Here is a 21,911-nt window from a genome sequence, read left to right as displayed (position 1 = left end):
CTATGCCATAGGGTTCATTTTGCCCTAACTTTGCCCTCCATGACCCTAATCACAGATGCTTCATCTCTCAGTTGGGGAGCTCACCGAGGGAACTTTCAGACTCTGGGTCTCTGGTCAGGTCAGGATCTCCTTTCCACATAAATGTTTGAGAGTTTCCAACTATCCACCTGGACAGTCAACTCTTCCTTCCTTCTTTGATAGCATCTGCCTGGCTCCACCAACTTTAGTCCTCAAACCTATTGAGCCTTTTGATTCGAGATACTATACCTCTCGCTGAGGTCTCAGGTATGGTTTCACAGAATCATGGGCACACTGCCTCCCAGCCCACTTAGCCTATACTTGACTGTTTGGATGTTCAATAGTTAGTTCCCCATGAAGCAGTCTGTTCCTTTGGAGTGCAAAATGTTCTTTAAATAGCAGAAACCCCTCCATCAGTTATACTTACCTCAAGAAATGGAAGAGGTTCTCTGTGTGGCCCCTTCACAGGCTCAGTTCACCTGATTTTGGATTATTTGCTTCACTCAATGAAAAAGTACTTTCTGTCAGTTCCTTCTGGGTTCATCTGGCAGCTGCCTCTGCAGTCTGATCTGCTGTAGAAAGATCTATTTTTTCCAGCCCTCTGATTGTTAGATTCTTAAATTTTGGACAAGTTCTTCCCACCTGTTAGGGCCCAACACCATCCTGGGATCTGAATTTGGTTCTGTGGGTTTTAATAGGGTTCCCTTTTGAACCTATAACTACCTCCTCGTTTTCTCATCTCTCAATGAAGATAGTATTTCTGCTGGCTTTTTTTTTTTGGCTTTGCTTATTATACCTCCTTATACAGTGCTTTATGAAGATAGTTAGTTTGTGTCTACACCCCAAATTTCTTACTAAAATTGTGGTAGACTTGCATCTAAATTAGCCTGTATACTTACCAACCTCTTTTCTGAAACCTTCCTCTCACAAACGTTGAAAAACTCCATACTGTGTGTGTTCATAGGGTGTTTGTCTTTTACCTAGACAGGGCTACAGAGTTAGGTTGCCACTGCAATTATTCATCTCCTTGGCTGACAGGATGAAGAGGCAGCCTGTCACTTTGCAGAGGATTTCTCCCTGAATCTCCTCCTGTATTAGTCTGTGCTACAATATTGCTAAAATTCCACTACTTCAGAGTTTTAGTGCATACTATGAGAGTGCAAGCAGCGCTGGCTTTATGGGTTACATTCCTACCAGTGATGTTTGCAGGGCCACAAAGTTGGTCATCTGTTAGTATGTTCATCACTCATTATGCTGTCTTACAGGTCTCATGAGATGATGCTAGATTTGAGAACATTGCTGTCCTTGTTTAGGTAGACTGATACCCTCTTCCATCTGGAACTGCTTGTGAATTACCTATAGTGGAAGTGTGAGCACTCAGACAAAAAACCTGTTACATACATGTTTCGTAACTGTTGTTCTTTGAGTTAAGTTGCAAGTGACAATTGCACGACCCACTCTCCTTCTCCTATACATTGGAGTCACACTCTGCCCTTGTATATGTGCATGAGTGGGTAGAGGACACATGCACTGCCCCGACCGCTACTGCTGTGGAAACAAGTTCTCCCACTTAGGTGTATGTAGGTGTCACATACGTGGAATGGAATGGACATGTGCAACACATCTTGAAGAACTGTTAGCAAACAAATATGTATTAGTTTTTTACTGATGCAAATGAAAATTTAATAAAATTAAGAAAAATATCTATAGAAGTTTTCTCTACAACCTGTTCTAAATAACTGGTGTGCTTTCTGGGCAAAAATAAAAGCATTGTCAGCTGTCAGTCAGGAGGCTAAGTATACTAGAAAGTCCTCTCCAAAGTTTTTACTTTACAGGGCTGCCTGCAGACAGTTGGAGAGTTCCCACCTAAGTCTGATCTTTGGGTTTTTTGTTCATTATTTTCTATCAGTAGTGTGATCCTTTATTGTATATTTTATATGACCTATACTGCCAATTTTCTCAATGCTTCCAAGTTCCTTTGAGGGTTTTTGTTTTGTTTTGTTTGGGTTTTTTGTTTTTTTTTTTTGCTTGCTAGTGTGCCACAGTATGAATGCCTTTTCCCAGTACTATTAGGCAAAATGCCCAAAAGGCCTAAGAAAGGAAATTGAAGAAGCAGTGAAACATACTTCATTCTTCAGCCCTTGGTGGAAGGGTGATTGTACACTTTTGGACTCCAGAGTTGTTTTGCATTCTTCAAGGTACCCTTTCCCCAACTAGTGTTACAGGAGTGTAAGAATCTCCTTTATCACCCTTTTTGCCCTTCCAGCTGACCTGTCTGAATAGCAGCATTACAGTGACTCCCTGTCTACCTGAAATTTGGCTGTTTCAGTAGTAAGCATGTTTCCCTCTATTATTCAGATAGTTTTTAATATTGCATCCTCCATTTCTCTCCTCAGTATGGTGGTAATTCATTTTGTGGTTTCCCATTGAATGGAGAGAGAGAAAGACAGTGCTAATTCCAGTTGAATTAGATTCCTCCCAAGAAAAGGAGCAGCTCTCAGACAGAGAATAAGAAGTTGCATTAAAATACTTAAACCCCCCTTTTTTTCCCTTAGGAGTTTATCAGACTTATGCTAAGAGATTGTTATATTTACGGAGAGTGGTAGAGCTCTCCAAAACCAAAGCTGAAGTATATTCTTGCTTCATGCAAAAAAGACATGGTTATCTCATTTGACGTGTCATATGTGATGGAAGATGAACAAAAACCAGCTAGCAAGGGATATAGATTAAACTAAAACACAAATTAAGTATAAAATTCTGAAGAATAATCTGTTCCCAGAGCTACAATGAGGTACCTCCTCTCTGGTTAAGGACATAATAGTTCAGAGGGAAATTAGTCTCTTCCCACCAAGGACCCAGCCAGGTAACTCAAGAACTTTGAATCATCTGTGCAAACATCTGTCAATGATTTCTTTTTCCAAAATTACAGTGTAGTGGGATTTGTCTTGATTGTCAACAGGAACTAGAAGAGCCTAACTCACAGATAAACATTTACTCACCTGTTAATGCTGATGAGCCGTGCTCAAGTCTTTCAGAAGAATTTTTGCTCAAATTACAGTATGTGATTGGAAGGGGAAAATCCTTTCTGACTCTTTCCAGCATCCAGTTCCTGGGCCTTGTTAGGAATGATGATACAGTGCATAGCGGTAGACCATTGGTGAGGATCTGTGTGAAACATAAAGACTCCCGCTGGATATTTTAGGCAATTTCCAGGAAGAACTGTTGAAGTTATATTTTTCTGATCATATCTCAATCCCTTACCTGGTGGTTCTGAGAACATTATTTTAGGAGTTTTTTCCATATCCTTTAAAAACTGTTTTGGATTGATTCCAGTCTGTTGATGTCAGAAAACATTTAAACAGTGGCATACCTTCTACACATTTAAGGCATGCTACTTTTCCAGGGTTGGCGCTCCTGGTAATCAATCAGGTACTGAACACCAAAGCAGACTGGCTAAGTTGGATGGTTTTAAATGGTGGAGTGTTCAGTTTACACACAGTGGATTTCTGACCTGATTGTAACAAGGAAGGGCAAGCATGATCTGTGGGAGTACATCTACACTACCAAAAAAAACCCTTGCAGCAGCGAGTCTGAGTCCAGGTTAACTGACTAGGGCTCACGCTACGTGGCTAAAAATAGCTGTGTAGATGTTTGTCTCCTCTTTCTCTCAACTCCCCCTCCCCCGCCACCAGATTTCAGAGCCAGGCTCCAGCCCAGTGGGAACATTTAAGCTGCTATTTTTAGCCCTGTAGCCTGTCAGTTGACCTGGATTCTGAGACTGGCTGCTGCAGGGGTGGTTTTTTTTGTTTTGTTTTTTTGCAGTGTAGACATACCCTTTGTATTTGTGTTAGATATCAGGATTGGATCATCCAGAGAGGCCTCTAGAGGGGTTAGACAAAATTAGGCACTGATGCACATACAGCAAAACTGAATCTGATTAAAGCTTAAATTTATAGATAGCTTTGATAGGATCCTGGTAGTGAATTATATAGTATTCCAGATGTTTACAGTGAAAAGATTTTAAGGGTAGATACTTCTGATAAACTCACAGGGTAAAGGAATCTGTATTTAGATACCACAAGGCAGATGGATTCCTAAGACCTCTAAACATTCACAAATGTCCTACATTGAATCTGAATATTGTATTCCATCTACTTTTACAGAACCTTTTTGAGCCTATTAAGAAGTTTTCATTACATTTATATACTAAAGTGGTTGCTTAGTCATAATCACTTCCGCCAGGAGGGTTTCTGCATTTAGGGGCCTTATAGTTCAAGCCCCACAATATGAATATTCCACAAAGGAAAAATTGTTCTCTCAACTCCTATGGATTTTGTAAGATTTGCTGCTAAGAGTATGTCTACACTACAGCTAGGAGCATGCTTCCCACCTAGGGTATACAGACACATGCTAACTCTGCTCAAGCTAGCTCAGTAAAAGTATCAGAGGGGTAGCCGTGTTAGAACAGGGCCTCATCCTCCCTGATTGATCTAACCTCGTTATCTCTAGCTTGCTTCTTGCTTGCTTATATATACCTGCCCCAGGAAATTTCCACCACTTGCATCCGAAGAAGTGGGTATTCACCCACGAAAGCTCATGCTGCAAAACGTCTGTTAGTCTATAAGGTGCCACAGGATTCAGTAAAAGTAGCAGCCTCACTGCATGTAGCACGAGCAACAGCTCAGGCTAGCGGCTTGAGTACAAACCCACACAAGCCCATTGGGTAAGTACTTAGGTAGCTAGCCCAGGCTGCCACTGTGCTACTCACAGCTACACTGCTGTTTTTGAGCTAGCGCATCTGTCTACTTGAGCTGCAGTGTAGTTGTATCATAAGTATCCATCTAACCATCTTGCTGCAAGGTACTGTCTAACCAGTTTTACATCCAAAATGAAGCCACTTGACAAGGACAAGCTTGTGATAGAAAGAGAGATGAGAAAATTACTCATTGAAAGCATCAAGAATATTCATTAAAACAGTACTTTTTATTTTTATAGCCCTCAGTACAAGCGAAAGAAGGTATTCAAGGACACAATAGAGAGGGTTTTCAAACAGCATATGTTTGACCTTCAAGCAAATTCTACGAGAAATACAGCATTTCCTGAGGTGGAGGAAGTTCAACAATCACTAAATTAATATGCAGGCCAGCCTGCCAGCATACTTTCTCAAAAAAAAACCCACAACAACCCAAAGCTCAGTTGTCACATTAACTGATGCATCCTTCAGCCAGAAGATGCTTCACATTGTTGTGGACCAATGATTTCAAATGATGTATTTGGAAGAAAGTATTTGAGATGTTCTTTCCTTCCTTTACACTCCCATGCCCAGTGTTTGATTGTGTTTTTGCTGGGATGCTCATTACTGGCCTCTTCTTAATTAAGGAATCAATACATTCTGGTGTATGGGGAGAGGGGAATGGGCTTACCTGTTTGTTTGTTTTTCTACAAGATGTCTGAACATCCATCCATTTCTTCTTCTTTTAATTTTGAGAGAGAAAATACAGTATTGGGGTGGCAACATACACTGAAGGGGTGGGATGAATGGACTTTACAGGATCAACAACTTTAGCAACAGCTTTGACACTGCTTTTGTTTTTGCTGCCCAACTAGTAATAACTAAATTGCTAGCACTGCTGAGTTATTATCCCATTGAAAATTAACAAGTAAATGAAACTTTCCTTTCAAAATATCTTGCTCTACAGGTGGGAGAATACAGAGGAAGGCTTGTTTGCCATTCTTATGGCATACTGAGTTATTTGAGGGGGAAAGTGATGATAAAGTAGTTCATTGTTAAATTAAAATTAATGTTAAATGATAGCATGAAGTTTCCAGTGTCTTGTGTTATGTGAATCGTTCTAAATTGCAGTAATTTAGAGGGTAACATGAAATTGCCTTGTGTAAAATACCAGCCTGGTGGAAAAGTGAGAGTTGAGCTTAGATTCTGTGTAGTGAAAGGTGACACTCAGTTTTATAGTGATACTTGAAGTGGAAATGTTAGGGGTTTTATTTGCTGGTGTACTGAGTGATCTTTTCAGGCTGCCATGCTCTGAGTAATGCTGAGTTGCTTTTCAGCAAGTTAAAATTAAAGTTGTTTTAATGAGCCAATTTTTTTCTACATTATGTACAAGCATTTCTCTAGTACTATAAGTCATGAGATTCTGTAAATTAGAGCTCAGAATGAGCAACTGGGCAATAGTTTTAGTTACCAAGGCAGTAAGGATGACTGACAACTGTCATTAGTGATTAACATTCATTTAGTTTACTGTATTGGTTCTATCCTTTTGACTTACACTGACAAATTTTGTTAAGCAGTATATTTCACCCATATTGAATATAATGATTGGATAACTTAATTATAGTGTTTTAATTTCTCTGTTATTTTATTCCCTTAAAGGGCCCAATCTGGCACAGTGCTGTGTGCTGTGAATGCCCTTTGAAATCAGTCTTTGTGGGAGTAGGCCTCAATGCTGTAATTATGCTAATTCTCCCATAGAGAATATGTGTTTTTCTTTGTGAGTCTTGAAGTTGAAATAAAGGGGGCAGGAGGCTTTTTTTTTTTTTTGGGGGGGGGGGGGTGGGAGTCTAAAAATGTAAAAGAGCCTAAAGTTGTTATTTTAAACTTAAAAATGGTTTCTGGGCTGTTTAAAAAAACAACAACAAAAGTCTTTTCTGTAATACTGATTTGCGTATCTAATAAAATTATGGCATCACAAGCCTAAAAACTGAATGCTTGAAAGAGGAAGGAATATCTTAATGGGATTGATTATTTAAAACTTAATTCTTGTCTAGCACCTATTTAACTTTCGTTGCCTGGGGTAAAGCATATCTTTGTTAAAGATTCAGCACACTTCCCCCTTCTTCTCTAAACCTTGTCTGTATTAGAATTTAAACGGGAGATGTGCTTGATAACATATTGTGGGTCTAGTGTGAAGTAGGAATGCTGCCTTGAACATGTGTTCTTCTGATCAAGTTAAAGCCTTAGTGAGAAGCCTAGATTGAACTCAGACACCTGAGTATGTGGTAAACTAAGTATACATTGCTTGTCTGTACTAAACTTTTAGAATGTTTCAGGGTATGTCTACATCACAAACTAAATTGTAATGATGACAGGCACACCTGCATTAGCTTTAATTTAGCTAGTGCAGCTATCAGTAGCAATGAGGATGTGACTAACCAGTCTAGGCAGCTAGCCTGTGCTTAAATCTGTGCTGTTTCCCCTGCTAGCTAGATTAAAACTAAAATGCAGATATGCCTACCTGCGCTATAGTTGCACCTGAATTTGCAGTGCAGCTGTACCATCAGCCTTTTATCCTAGTGTACATAAGGCCTAAGAGCAGGGGTGAAAGTAACTTACAGGACTTACCGGTACTGCCGGAGTCCTGAGGGGGCGTGGCCTCTCAAGATTTAAAGGCCCTGGAGAACCAGCTGTGGCTGGGAGACCCAGAGCCTTTAAATCAACCAGGGGCTCCCAGCTGCAGAGGTGGCTGGGAGCCCCCCGGGGCTCAGGGGCAAATTAAAGGGCCCGGGGCTCTGGCCGCCAGGGAGAACCCCGAGCTTTGCGGGGCTGGGGCAGGGATTTAAAGGGCCCAGAGCGCCTGCCGCTGAGGGAAGCCCAGAGCCCTTTAAATCCCCGCCCCAGCCCAGCCGCCGGAGCCGCAGCCGGGATTCAAAGGGCTCTGGGCTGCCCGCAGCGGCGGGAGCTCTGAGCCCTTTAAATCTCAGCCGCGGCCAGGATTTAAAGGGCTCTGGGCTGCCTGCAGCTGCGGGGAGCTCTGAGCCCTTTAAATCCCAGCTGCAGTAAGGATTCAAAGGGCTCTGGGCTGCCCACAGCCGCGGAGAGCTCTGAGCCCTTTCAATCCCCACCGTGGAAGTCGATGCGGTCCAGCACGGCATACTGGCTCTTGCCAGTACGCCGGACCGGACCAGCTTACTTTCATCTCTGACTGTATGTATGTGTATGAATGTGTCAAACAATGCAGCTGCAACCTGCCACTGACCAGCAGCGACCCCAGCAACTGGCCCCTGTGGGCTGCTGCCTGCAGAGAGCCAGCCGGTGCCGCTGGGTTGGGTCTGCCAAGGAGTAAGTAACCAAGGTAAAAACCACAGCCAGCCAGCCAGGGAGGGTGGCGGGGGAAGAAGTCAGGGGTGAATGAAGGACAACTGGAATAGCCTTCATGAAATATACAAGATATTTAGAGAAAATTTTGTCAATTTCAGCCTCTGCACTCTGCAGGCAGGATAAAACAAAAAGAGATCTGAGATTGCACCCGATGTCCTAAGGACATTTCAGGTGTTTAAATCAATATATAAAGAGGGCGGATTGGAATGAAAATTACTGTTTCTTTCAAAGGAGGCACAATAATTTCCCTGAATATTCAGTTTTCCCCTCTAATCCCTTTGTGGTTTTGTCTATGGAGGCTATTTGCTTTCCTTTTGAATCTTTAGTTGCTTTAGCAAAATTGCTTTGCCAAAAATAAACCCTAATAATCATGACACGTCTTTCCACCATGTTCTCCATGTTTTTTGTGTTGTTTTTTTTTTAAACAGTAACATTTCAAAGAGGATCTGCAAGCAGTTTGGACATCACAACCATGATCCTCTGCTGGGGAGGGAATGGGATAGATTTGAACTTGGAAATGGTTCCTGATTTTGGTTGTGTTTAGGAGATCCCCTCATCCTGGGGGCAGAAAAGAACTGCCCCTTCCATAGTCTTTCACACCCAACAACAACTGGGAGTGAAATTAACAAGGATGCCAGAAACGGCTCCTAACTCTGGGCACTGAACTGCACAGGGAACAGCTGAGTTTAAACTGTTTTTTGCAGGCAGCAGCAGCAGGCATCTCAGCCAGTCTCCCTACTGCAAGCTAGAGCTTAGAGGAAAACCTCTGCTGGGGGGTGGGGGGAATGGGGAGGAATGCAGAGCCTTGTCTGCAGCCTGGCTGGAGGAGGGGGAGGGAGGAGATGAGAAACCAATGTGACAGTGAGTTTTCCCCTTCCACCTGCTTTTATTAGCTCTGGATTTAAGCTGTGCAGCCAAATGATTGTATTTGTTGTGTATATTAGTATTGGAGACAAGATCTCCTCATCCCGGGGGCAGAAAAGGATTGCCCCTGCCATGGTCAAACACACCCTCCCCATGACCCCCTCCTCCCAGCTACTGTGAGTGAAATTAACAAGGATGCCAGAAACCTAGCCCTGGGTGCTGAACCATCAGGGAACAGCTGAGTTTAAACTATTCTTATGCAGGGAGCAGGCTTCTCTCTCCCTCCTTCAGTCAGTCTCTTTTTCTTACCGGTCCTCCGTACCGGCCCGTACCAGCTTACTTTCACTTCTGCCTAAGGGCTTGGCTACACTCGAAACTTCAAAGCGCTGCCGCGGCAGCGCTTTGAAGTGTGAGTGTGGTCGCAGCACCAGCACTGGGAGAGAGCTCTCCCAGCGCTGCACATACTCCACCTCCCCGTGGGTATTAGCTTGCAGCGCTGGGAGCCACACTTCCAGCGCGGCGGCACTGTTTACACTGGCACTTTGCAGCGCTCAGGGGGGTGTTTTTTGCAGCGCTGTAAAGCGCCAGTGTAGCCAAGGCCTAAGAGTACTTATGCATGTACTTGAGTTATCACCCCATCCCCAAGAAGTCTTTCAACAAAACTTGGGAAGATCAGACTTCGATACTGCCGATATTTCTAAGGTAAAGAAACAAGCATGACAAAAAACATGCAAACTCTCTCTGTAAATCATGGGGGGGAATCATTTGTGAATCATCTTTAAAGAATAAATAGCATAGCTTTAGGAATAAATGCAGGGATTTATGATGCTATATTTGAGCTTATGTTGATGTTTTCATTAGAAAGAACTTATTTTTTTTAGAGTCTGTTACTCTGCCAATTGTGTTAGTCTTAAGTTATTTTATTGTATTTAGTAAGTTATTAGAGCCTTTAAAGTGGAGATATTGAGACCTGGAAACTGGCCTTCCCCCACCTATCCTTTTACACAGCAGTGGTCTCCATAACACAGCCCTCTAAACTGATAAACTAATTACTAATTAAGGGCTGGATTCACCAGTTCAGTTTGACTGCTATGCCTTGCCCTGGTGATGCAAAGCAGTTGTAAACTCAACTATTGGTGCACTCTGGCTGCTTTATGCTGTTCTGGTATACCAGTGAATCTGCTGTTAAATTAAAAGTTTTTAAAAAATTAAGATTGACAGAAATATTTCCCATGCATCCGACGAAGTGGGTATTCACCCACGAAAGCTCATGCTCCCATACGTCTGTTAGTCTATAAGGTGCCAAGGACTCCTTGCTGCTTTTACAGATCCAGACTAACACGGCTACCCCTCTGATATTTCATAGTAGCATTCTCTTGGGTTTCTTGTTTAGTATTCATGTATGAGATTTTAAATCATTTAAAAAATATATTCCTAAACAGAAAACTAGATGAAAATTTATATTTGTCTCCTGAATATGAAACGGTCTCTGTGTTTTGGGAATAAAATAAAAATGGAGACAATTTTTAGTGAGTAATGTACACTGACTTTCAGTTAAAGTTTCTAAAGGATTTTTATCATATTAACTGAGGCTTTGTCTACACTGGCACTTCATTCACGTACTTTTGTTGTTCAGGGGTTTTACAAAAACACACACCCACCTGCCCCCTTCTCCCCCGCCCTCCCGAGTGACAAACGTTTTACCAACACAAAGCGTGAACAGCGTTTTGTCAGTGGGAGTGGTCTCCTGCCTACAAAGCCGCTGCTGCTGGTGGAGGGATGGAACTGTTTTGTCAGCAGGAGAGAGCTCTCCTGCTGACAAAAAGCAGCCACACAGGGGTGCATTTTAGTGGCACAGCCATGTTGCTGCAAACCTCATAGTGTAGCCATAGCCTTACTGAGCATGATCCACAGTCAGAACTCATGTGTTGAGTGACATAGTCTTTGGCCTACTAGGTTTTAAAAAAAAAATCTTATTTAAAAATGTTAAAATATAGATTTTATATGAATGCTTCAATTGTGGTAGTTCTGGTTATTCATTTTCTTTAAATTATACATACTTTACATATGTTTTTTCTCACTAGCACTTAGTTCGTAGCTTGGGGGAGTGATTTGAAGTTATATTTGGTGAAAATAATAGTTTTCTGCAAATCAAAATAGTTTTAGGGAATGGAATTTGGTGTTGCTTTGTTGGGTGGTGGATAATTATACTGAAAAATGTATGTGAAAATTTACCAAACATAAAACAGCTTATTCATAAACACACAGAGTAAATCTTTAAAAAAAAAAAAAATCCTAGCTAATCAGCCATCAGCAGTTGGGGGATGGACTGGCCCACAATGTTTGGTATCTTACTATTATGGTGGTAGGGAGTTAGAATTCCCTTACATGCATGAATGCATACTAGGGATGCTAAAAGCATTTTGACCTGTCCAGTCAATTGTGTGTAGTTTTACATGGTTCATTGGAAAAATGACCATTTTATGCTCGACTGTCTTCTGAAATAACTGATGCTGTATGTTATTGGAAAGTTGAAACTTCCAGATTTCCCAAGACAAATAACAGTTTTAGCTATTTGAGATACTGTGCCTTAAAATCAAATTCAGTTGCTGAATCAGGGCCTTTTGAGGGTAGGTGCATGCACTAAGTCTAGAAGTAGAGGATAAGAAGCTTGTGTGCTTTTGCAGAGAGAATGTGTATGTTTTAGTGCATGTAACGTATTTTTTCTGGTCTGAGACCTATCCAGTCAGCTCCACCAGTAATTAAATAATAGCAGAAAAATTGTATTTGCTTGTTTCTGATTGGCTTATGTGCTGAAAATATTACAACATGGTGCTGTTAAGCATTTTCTCCATGAGAGACAGTTAGCTACTTTTGTTTTTGTTAAATCTGCTGTAATTTCATAAAGTTTGTGGTACTGTATCTGATTTACAAGTTCAGGTTCAGGTTTTTGCATTGTTTGTATGTAAGCATAACACTGCTATTGGAGCACATGTTCATATTTCACCAATGCTACTGTCAGATTTGAAATCACTGATAAAATTTATTTGGAAATAAACCTTAACTCACAACGAATTACTTACGTTTTTAAAATGTTTAATATTAAACTATTTCGTTCTTATTAAATGTCTGTTTTTATTATAATTAATTATTTTACTTTCCCACTTTTACAGTTCAGTTTCACATTGCCCACTTATATGAAATCCAGGTAAGTGTTAAGCTTTTTGTATTTTTGATTAAGTATAGTCAGTGTATTATATAATCAGTTTGTGAAATCCAGCCCACTAGTGACACTTTTGTGAAAGAAAGTTAGGCAGATGCTATGTGAAGTTTGCATCAACTTATGTCCATTAAGAAAATAATTATAATGGACGAACAGCTTAGGAAATGTAATTTGTTGTGGTAAGTTCAAAATATTGCACATATAAGAGTCCCGCTAGCTATTTTTTCTTAATCTTTGTATTTGCCATTTCCTAGATACACTGTCAGTCATTTTCGGGCAAGAACTAAACTTGAACTATTGGCTAAAATTTCTTTCTGAAATTTAAATTGACTTTCAATACAGTAGTTCCTAAAACAGTTGCCAGATGTTCTAAGGCTCCATATGTGTGAACACATAGATACAAAGAAATCTAAAAATGTGGTTACTGCCAAATAAGATGAGTCATCTGCAGACTATAAAGTTATGCTGTTACGAATTCTGGGCCAAATTCTGCCCTCAGAGTTTCCTCAGTAGGCTTTTGGTAAGGTATGGATGGCTTATCCACCAATTTGAATGAAGATGCTAGGGTGCAAATAAATGTAACACACTAGCTATTAAGAGTACCTTCAAAGTGTGGTGTAATTTGAGTGAAAACATAGTCACACAATGTGCATTGTACACTTTCTATTGGGTATAGATGTAGATACTAGTTAAAAAAAACAAGTAAAAGATGTGTCCTGAAGAACACAGATAAATAGAAAACAAAAGCTCTTGTAAACAAAATAGTGCCAAGTAAATTCTGTGCTTTCCTCAACTAAAGGATAAAGTAAATGTAATTGTTGTGGGGAGAAGCATAAATTGACTTTGTTTTGTGAAAGTTAAATCATTTTTTAAAAACATGTATATTTTGTAAATAAAACATCCAGACCCTCATATCAGGTGCCTTACATCAGTGGTTTCCAAACTTTTTACTGAGGTGACCCACCCAAAGTCCAAATGTGTGTGTGTGTTGCGGGGGGGGGGCAACAAAATCATAGGCTAGGTTGGTCCTTTAGTGCTGCCTCCACACCCTGCTGAGGAGGCACTGACTACCTGCTGCAGTGTTCTCTGCCCTAGCACAACAATGCTAATTCAGGCCTTGTGCAGAAGGGAGGCTGTCATGGTGGAATGTTGGTTGGGCCAAACCTGATCGGCACTGTGGCCCTGCAGATTAGGTTGCAATGTCAGTCACCCAAATTTGGCCCAGCTGCCCCTCATTGACTGCCTCTCCTCAGCAATAAGCCAGAATTACCATTGCAATGCTGGGGCAGAGGACATGGGGCAGGTCATGATGGAGTGGCAGCCGGGCCAAACCTGAGTGCTGCTGCTGCTTCTTTGTATGGCTGATGTAGAGCAACAACTACATTTTTACATTTAGGTGGTTAAGAAAGATAATTATGTCAAGAGTATGGTGGCTTGAGTTGTTGCTCTGAAGACTGGAAGATCGTTAATCGATGTTCCGTCGCCGGGTTGCTGGCATTAGTCATGATTTCTCACTTAAAGTGGGCTGTGTGAAGGCTGGCATCTTCCACTCCTGAGTGGTGCTATGGTGCTGTGACCCCATGCGCCAGAAAGTGATGCCTGGAGCAGGGAACTGGGGCCAGCCCCACGGGACAGGAGCTACCACTGTGGTGTTGAGTGCAGGGTGGGCTTGCTCTCCAACCTCAACCCCACCGGGCCTGTGAACTATTAAACCTTCTCATGATCCCATCATTTGGGAGAAACCTCTTTATATAATTGGATGATGGTCGTTTACCCTGCCCAGTGTTTCGTCTACCCTAAATTTTCCAGTAGTGCGTATCACAATTTAAAGTCTTAGGTCAACACAGATTAGAGCCAAGAATTTGGGCTCTGATACAAGCTGCTGTAGTTCTTGCAAAGTAGATGTACTGTGATCAGCTTCAGTAGTGCTTCAAAGGGATGATCTTGTATGCTCTTGTCCATTTCTGTGGCCATTCTTGGTGCATCCTAGCCAAAGTCTCTTGCCAGTCAACTATACATCTATGTGGTATTGAGGGTTCCAATGGAACCAAAGGTTCTGTTTAAAAACAACTTTTAAACAATGTAAAAGCAACAAAGAATCCTGTGGCACCTTATAGACTAACAGACGTTTTGCAGCATGAGCTTTCGTGGGTGAATACCCACTTCTTCAGATGCAAGTGGTGGAAATTTCCAGGGGCAGGTTTATATATGCAAGCAAGAAGCAAGCTAGAGATAACGAGGTTAGATCAATCAGGGAGGATGGGGCCCTGTTCTAGCAGTTGAGGTGTGAAAACCAAGGGAGGAGAAACTGGTTCTGTAATTGGCAAGCCATTCACAGTCTTTGTTTAATCCTGAGCTGATGGTGTCAAATTTGCAGATGAACTGGAGCTCAGCAGTTTCTCTTTGAAGTCTGGTCCTGAAGTTTTTTTGCTGCAGGATGGCCACCTTAAGATCTGCTATTGTGTGGCCAGGGAGGTTGAAGTGTTCTCCTACAGGTTTTTGTATATTGCCATTCCTAATATCTGATTTGTGTCCATTTATCCTTTTCCTTAGAGACTGTCCAGTTTGGCCGATGTACATAGCAGAGGGGCACTGCTGGCATATGATGGCATATATTACATTGGTGGACGTGCAGGTGAATGAACCAGTGATGGTGTGGCTGATCTGGTTAGGTCCTGTGATGGTGTTGCTGGTGTAGATATGTGGGCAGAGTTGGCATCGAGGTTTGTTGCATGGGTTGGTTCCTGAGCTAGAGTTACTATGGTGCGGTGTGCAGTTACTGGTGAGAATATGCTTCAGGTTGGCAGGTTGTCTGTGGGCGAGGACTGGCCTGCCACCCAAGGCCTGTGAAAGTGTGGGATCATTCTCCAGGATGGGTTGTAGATCCCTGATGATGCGCTGGAGGGGTTTGAGCTGGGGACTGTATGTGATGGCCAGTGGAGTCCTGTTGGTTTCTTTCTTGGGTTTGTCTTGCAGTAGGAGGCTTCTGGGTACACGTCTGGCTCTGTTGATCTGTCTCCTTATTTCCTCGTGCGGGTACTGTAGTTTTGAGAATGCTTGGTGGAGATTTTGTAGGTGTTGGTCTCTGTCTGTGGGGTTAGAGCAGATGCGGTTGTACCTCAGTGCTTGGCTGTAGACAATGGATCTTGTGGTGTGCCCGGGATGGAAGCTGGAGGCATGAAGGTAGGCATAGCGGTCGGTAGGTTTTCGGTATAGGGTGGTGTTAATGTGACCATCAATTATTTGCACCGTAGTGTCTAGGAAGTGGACCTCCCGTGTAGATTGGTCCAGGCTGAGGTTGATGGTGGGGTGGAAGCTGTTGAAATCGTGGTGGAATTTTTCCAGAGTCTCCTTCCCATGGGTCCAGATGATGAAGATGTCATCAATGTAGCGTAGGTAGAGAAGGGGCGTGAGTGGACGGGAGCTGAGGAAGCGTTGTTCCAGGTCAGCCATAAAAATATTGGCATATTGTGGGGCCATGCGGGTGCCCATAGCGGTGCCACTGATCTGGAGATATATATTGTCATCAAATTTGAAATAGTTGTGTCTGAGGATAAAGGCACAGAGCTCAGCAACCAGTTGTGCTGTGGCATCATCAGGGATACTGTTCCTGACAGCTTGTATTCCATCAGCGTGTGGGATGTTGGTGTAGAGAGCCTCTACATCCATGGTGGCCAGGATGGTGTTTTCTGGAAGTTCACCAATGCATTGTAGTTTCCTCAGGAAATCAGTGGTGTCACGGAGATAGCTGGGCGTGCTGGTGGCATAGGGTCTATTCTATCTACTGCCCAAAATCCACAAACCTGGAAATCCTGGACGCCCCATCATCTCGGGCATTGGAACTCTCACTGAAGGACTGTCTGGATATGTGGACTCTCTACTCAGACCCTATGCCACCAGCACGCCCAGCTATCTCCGTGACACCACTGATTTCCTGAGGAAACTACAATGCATTGGTGAACTTCCAGAAAACACCATCCTGGCCACCATGGATGTAGAGGCTCTCTACACCAACATCCCACACGCTGATGGAATACAAGCTGTCAGGAACAGTATCCCTGATGATGCCACAGCACAACTGGTTGCTGAGCTCTGTGCCTTTATCCTCAGACACAACTATTTCAAATTTGATGACAATATATATCTCCAGATCAGTGGCACCGCTATGGGCACCCGCATGGCCCCACAATATGCCAATATTTTTATGGCTGACCTGGAACAACGCTTCCTCAGCTCCCGTCCACTCACGCCCCTTCTCTACCTACGCTACATTGATGACATCTTCATCATCTGGACCCATGGGAAGGAGACTCTGGAAAAATTCCACCACGATTTCAACAGCTTCCACCCCACCATCAACCTCAGCCTGGACCAATCTACACGGGAGGTCCACTTCCTAGACACTACGGTGCAAATAATTGATGGTCACATTAACACCACCCTATACCGAAAACCTACCGACCGCTATGCCTACCTTCATGCCTCCAGCTTCCATCCCGGGCACACCACAAGATCCATTGTCTACAGCCAAGCACTGAGGTACAACCGCATCTGCTCTAACCCCACAGACAGAGACCAACACCTACAAAATCTCCACCAAGCATTCTCAAAACTACAGTACCCGCACGAGGAAATAAGGAGACAGATCAACAGAGCCAGACGTGTACCCAGAAGCCTCCTACTGCAAGACAAACCCAAGAAAGAAACCAACAGGACTCCACTGGCCATCACATACAGTCCCCAGCTCAAACCCCTCCAGCGCATCATCAGGGATCTACAACCCATCCTGGAGAATGATCCCACACTTTCACAGGCCTTGGGTGGCAGGCCAGTCCTCGCCCACAGACAACCTGCCAACCTGAAGCATATTCTCACCAGTAACTGCACACCGCACCATAGTAACTCTAGCTCAGGAACCAACCCATGCAACAAACCTCGATGCCAACTCTGCCCACATATCTACACCAGCAACACCATCACAGGACCTAACCAGATCAGCCACACCATCACTGGTTCATTCACCTGCACGTCCACCAATGTAATATATGCCATCATATGCCAGCAGTGCCCCTCTGCTATGTACATCGGCCAAACTGGACAGTCTCTAAGGAAAAGGATAAATGGACACAAATCAGATATTAGGAATGGCAATATACAAAAACCTGTAGGAGAACACTTCAACCTCCCTGGCCACACAATAGCAGATCTTAAGGTGGCCATCCTGCAGCAAAAAAACTTCAGGACCAGACTTCAAAGAGAAACTGCTGAGCTCCAGTTCATCTGCAAATTTGACACCATCAGCTCAGGATTAAACAAAGACTGTGAATGGCTTGCCAATTACAGAACCAGTTTCTCCTCCCTTGGTTTTCACACCTCAACTGCTAGAACAGGGCCCCATCCTCCCTGATTGATCTAACCTCGTTATCTCTAGCTTGCTTCTTGCTTGCATATATAAACCTGCCCCTGGAAATTTCCACCACTTGCATCTGAAGAAGTGGGTATTCACCCACGAAAGCTCATGCTGCAAAACGTCTGTTAGTCTATAAGGTGCCACAGGATTCTTTGTTGCTTTTACAGATCCAGACTAACACGGCTACCCCTCTGATACTTTAAACAATGTGATATTCTCCTACAGTTAACAGTGAAAATAAATATAAATACAAGTGAAAATTATTTAATTGATTTTCATTTTCCAAGCTGAGCAAAATTCAGGAAGAAAACCAATATAAATAGCAAGAATTCTTCTTCGAGTGATTGCTCCTATGCATTCCATGTAGGTGTGCGCGCCGTGCGTGCACGGCTCTCCGGAACTTTTTTACCCCAGCAACTCCGGCGGGCCGGCTGGGCGCCCCCTGGAGTGGCGCCGCTATAGCGCTAGTTATATACCCCAGCCGGCCCGTCCGCTCCTCAGTTCCTTCTTCCCGCCCGTGACGGCAGTTGGAACTGTGGAGTGCTCCAGTAGTCCTCCACACCCCTAGCGTTTTTTCTCCGATTTTGTGTATATAGTTAGTGAGTTTAGTCATAGTTTAGGTAGTTAGTTAGTGTTTAAGGAATTAGGGGGGTTCACCCCTCCTTTTTCCTCACCCGGTGTGGGCTCATGCCCCAGACACCGGGATTCAAGCCGTGCTCGGCTTGTCAGCGGCTGATGCCCGTTGGGAACGCTCACGATTCCTGCCTTCGCTGTCTCGGGGAATCGCATCGCACAGATAAGTGCCCCATTTGTGCGGCGTTTAAGCCGCGGACTCGGAAGGAGCGGGACTCTAGGCTAAAGCAGCTCCTGATGGAGTCGGCGCTTCGCCCACTGGCACCGACCCCAGCGGCGCCGAAATCGTCCTCGGTCCGCAGCGCACCAGCGGCACCGAGCCGACACAGTGCGGAAGCGTCCCATCCGTCGAAACCGGCACCAGCGTCCCGGCACCGCTCCCCGTCTCCGGCGCGCAAGAAGAAAGCGCCAGCGACGGCTAGGCCTTCAACCTCGGGATCGGTCACCCAGCCACTGCCAACACCTTCGGCACCGGCTGTGGTAGTGCACTCGCAGTGCACGGGTCCGGCAGCTCTGGCACCTGAAGAGCCGTTGAGCCCAGCACCCCTCTGCTCCCTGGCACCGCCCGAGGTCGAGCTTGGTCTCCCAACTACGCCCGAGATGTACTCGCAGGCGAGGGAGCTTATCGCTATGACAGAGGCACCGAGCCTCTGGCCCCCGGCACCGCCGGTGCGGGCTGTACCCTCCGCAGGGAAGCCGGCCATGATGAGGCGCCCAGGCGCCGACGATCAGCGTGCAAGGGACTTCAGCTCTCGGTCCCGTTCTCGCAGCCGGTCACCGTCCTGCCGACCCAGATCCCGACGCCGATCAACGCCTCGGGACCGTTCACCGTCTCGGCACCGGTCTCACTCACGGTACCGCTCGGGGTCGCGGTACCGATCCCGAAGCCCCAGTCGACGGTACCGGCGGAGGTCCGCCTCTCGGGACCATTCACGGCACCGTGGCGACCGCAGCCGCTCCAGGCACCGTGACCGCAGCCGCTCCAGGCGCCGTGACCGCAGCTGTTCCCGGCACCGAAGCCACAGTCGGTCGCCTTCCCGGCACCGATGCGACCGATGGTCCCGGTCGTGCTCCCGGTACCACGACGACCGGCACCGACCCACGGTGCCGCCAGCGGACAAGCGTCGGCCATCGACAGGGCACTCTTTAAGCGCCTCTGCCCCCCCAGTGGTCACGCCAGCCGTCCGTCGCTTCTCAGGTCGGCAGCGGAGTGGGTCTCAGGACGGACACCCCGGGACAAGCCTATGGTCCACAACAATGGGGATTCTGGGTCCCGTGGGCGCAGCACGAGGCACAGGGCCCGCCCTTACCCACGCGGCCACCAGGCTCTGAGCGTCGCGTGCCAGAAGCGACCATCAGTAGGCCCCCGCCATCGCCAACACCTGGGGCTTCTCTACCGGTCGCTGCAGAACAGTTGGACTCTAACGCGACTGCTCCACCGCTGGACGAGCCACCACCGGAACCGACGGTCCCAGGTCTCTCTTCATCATCGTCGCCGGACGAGGCTGTCGCAGGGTCGTCGACGGCAGACCCCCCGCCGATCGATTTGAGAGCGCATCAGGACCTGCTCCGTCGGATCGCGCACGCCATAGACCTCCCGGTGGCAGAGGTCGTGGAGAATGATGACCCGGTCACCAATGTCATCGGGTCAGAGGTCCCCGTGCGAGTGGCCCTTCCCTTCATTCGCACGATCCAGCGTAACGCCACTACCATCTGGCAAACGCCGGCGTCCATCCCGCCCACCGCCCGAGGCGTAGAGCGCAAGTACTCGGTCCCCCCCACGGGATACAAGTACTTGTATACTCATCCGGCTCCGGACTCCCTAGTCGTCCAGTCAGTGAATGACCGAGAGCGCCACGGTCAACCTGCGGCGGCGCCCAAGTCCAAGGATGCAAAGCGCATGGACCTCTTGGGCCGCAAGATCTATTCGGCGGGTGGCCTGCAGCTCCGCATTGCCAATCAGTCGGCATTGCTTGCCAGGTACACTTACGAGATGCTGCTCTCGCTCTCTAAATTTACTGAACTCGTCCCATCGGCCTCCCGCCAGGAGTTCAGCGCCCTCCTCGAGGACGCTAAAAAGTCCGCGCGCTCCTCCATCCAGGCTGCACTGGACTCGGTGGACTCTGGAGCCCGCACTCTCGCCTCCGGGGTGACTATGCGGCGCATTTCCTGGCTGCAGTCCTCCACCTTGGCCCCAGAAGTGCAGTACACCCTCCAGGATCTGCCATTTGATACACTCGGGCTGTTTTCCGAGAAGACTGACTCCCGGATACAGACCCTCAAGGACGGTCGCGTTGCTATCCGAACCCTCGGAATGCACACGCCGGCGACCCAGAGACAATCGTTCCGCAGACAGCCATCCCGGCCGTTTACTCAGGCCAGATCCCGGCCCTATAATAGTCGCCGGAACAACCTGACTCGCCGCCGACCATCAGGCAGCAGGCGCAACCAGTCCCAGGCGTCCTCTAAGGCCCCTCAAGGGCCTAAGCAGTCGTTTTGATGGGACGCCCGAGGACGGCTCATCAGTCTCTCCAATGGATCCTTCCCCATTGTTTTCCGACCGCCTCTCCCATTTCCTCCCGGCATGGTCTCGCATAACGTCGGACGGCTGGGTCCTGCGTACGGTCCAATCCGGGTACCGCCTTCAGTTTGTTTCGCCCCCTCCCTCCCATCCACCCTCCCTGTCCCTCTTCAGGGACCCCCCTCACGAGCAGTTCCTCCTACAAGAGGTCGAGACTCTGCTGAGTTTGGGTGCCATAGAGGAGGTACCGCCCGACCGGCGGGGCAGGGGTTTTTATTCCTGATATTTCCTCATCCCCAAGGCAAAAGGAGGTCTCCGTCCAATCCTAGACCTCCGGAAGCTCAACCGGTACCTGCTAAAACTCAAGTTCCGCATGGTAACCCTGGGGACCATCATTCCCTCCTTGGATCCAGGAGACTGGTTTGCCGCCCTCGACATGAAGGACGCATATTTCCATGTCGCGATCTATCCTCCCCATCGTCGGTATCTCCGCTTCATGGTCAACAACAGGCACTACCAGTTTGCGGTGCTTCCCTTCGGCCTCTCCACCGCCCCGAGGGTCTTCACCAAATGCATGGCAGTTGTTGCCACAGCCCTCCGTCGTCGTCGGGTGCACGTTTATCCATACCTCGACGACTGGTTGATTTGCGGCCCATCACATCAGCTGGTAGCAGACCAAGTGACCGATATCTTGGCCCTTTTTCGAGAACTGGGCCTTCTCGTGAACTTCGAGCTCAAAGGGTGGAGTTCATCGGAGCAGTCCTGGATTCTCAATTGGCCAGGGCCTGCCTCCCGCACACTCGGCACCAGACGCTGGTGGCCTGCATCCGGGATCTCCAATCCTTTCCCACGACGACGGCGCGGTCCTGCCTTCGGCTCCTGGGCCACATGGCGTCTTGCACTTTCGTGACCACTTACGCCAGGTTACACCTTCGCCCGTTCCAGACTTGGCTGGCCTCCGTGTACCGCCCGCATCGCGACCCCATGGACTTGATCGTCACGGTCCCGAGGCCTACCCTCGATACACTCAGTTGGTGGCTAGTCCCTCAGGTCGTCTGTGCGGGAGTCCCATTTCGCCCACCGTGCCCCTCCGTCACCTTGACCACGGATGCCTCGGACATGGGAT

At 46.3% G+C, this 21,911-nt stretch overlaps 1 protein-coding gene across 7 annotated transcripts in view; it reads left to right on the top strand.

The window, feature by feature from the left end:
• KDM6A (lysine demethylase 6A) overlaps positions 1–21,911 on the top strand; it is a 303,262-nt gene that overhangs the window by 176,759 nt on the left and 104,592 nt on the right. For all 7 annotated transcript variants that reach the window (XM_045002630.1, XM_045002631.1, XM_045002629.1 and 4 more), the window contains one exon: positions 12,172–12,206. In XM_045002630.1, coding sequence (XP_044858565.1) covers positions 12,172–12,206 — 35 coding nt within the window. The remainder of the gene's footprint in view (positions 1–12,171; positions 12,207–21,911) is intronic.

The sequence above is a fragment of the Mauremys mutica genome, chromosome 1 (assembly GCF_020497125.1).
Source record: "Mauremys mutica isolate MM-2020 ecotype Southern chromosome 1, ASM2049712v1, whole genome shotgun sequence".
Taxonomy (NCBI): Eukaryota; Metazoa; Chordata; order Testudines; family Geoemydidae; genus Mauremys; species Mauremys mutica.
The sequence above is the reverse complement of the archived record's forward strand: the minus strand, read 5'-3'. Positions and strand labels throughout refer to the sequence as shown.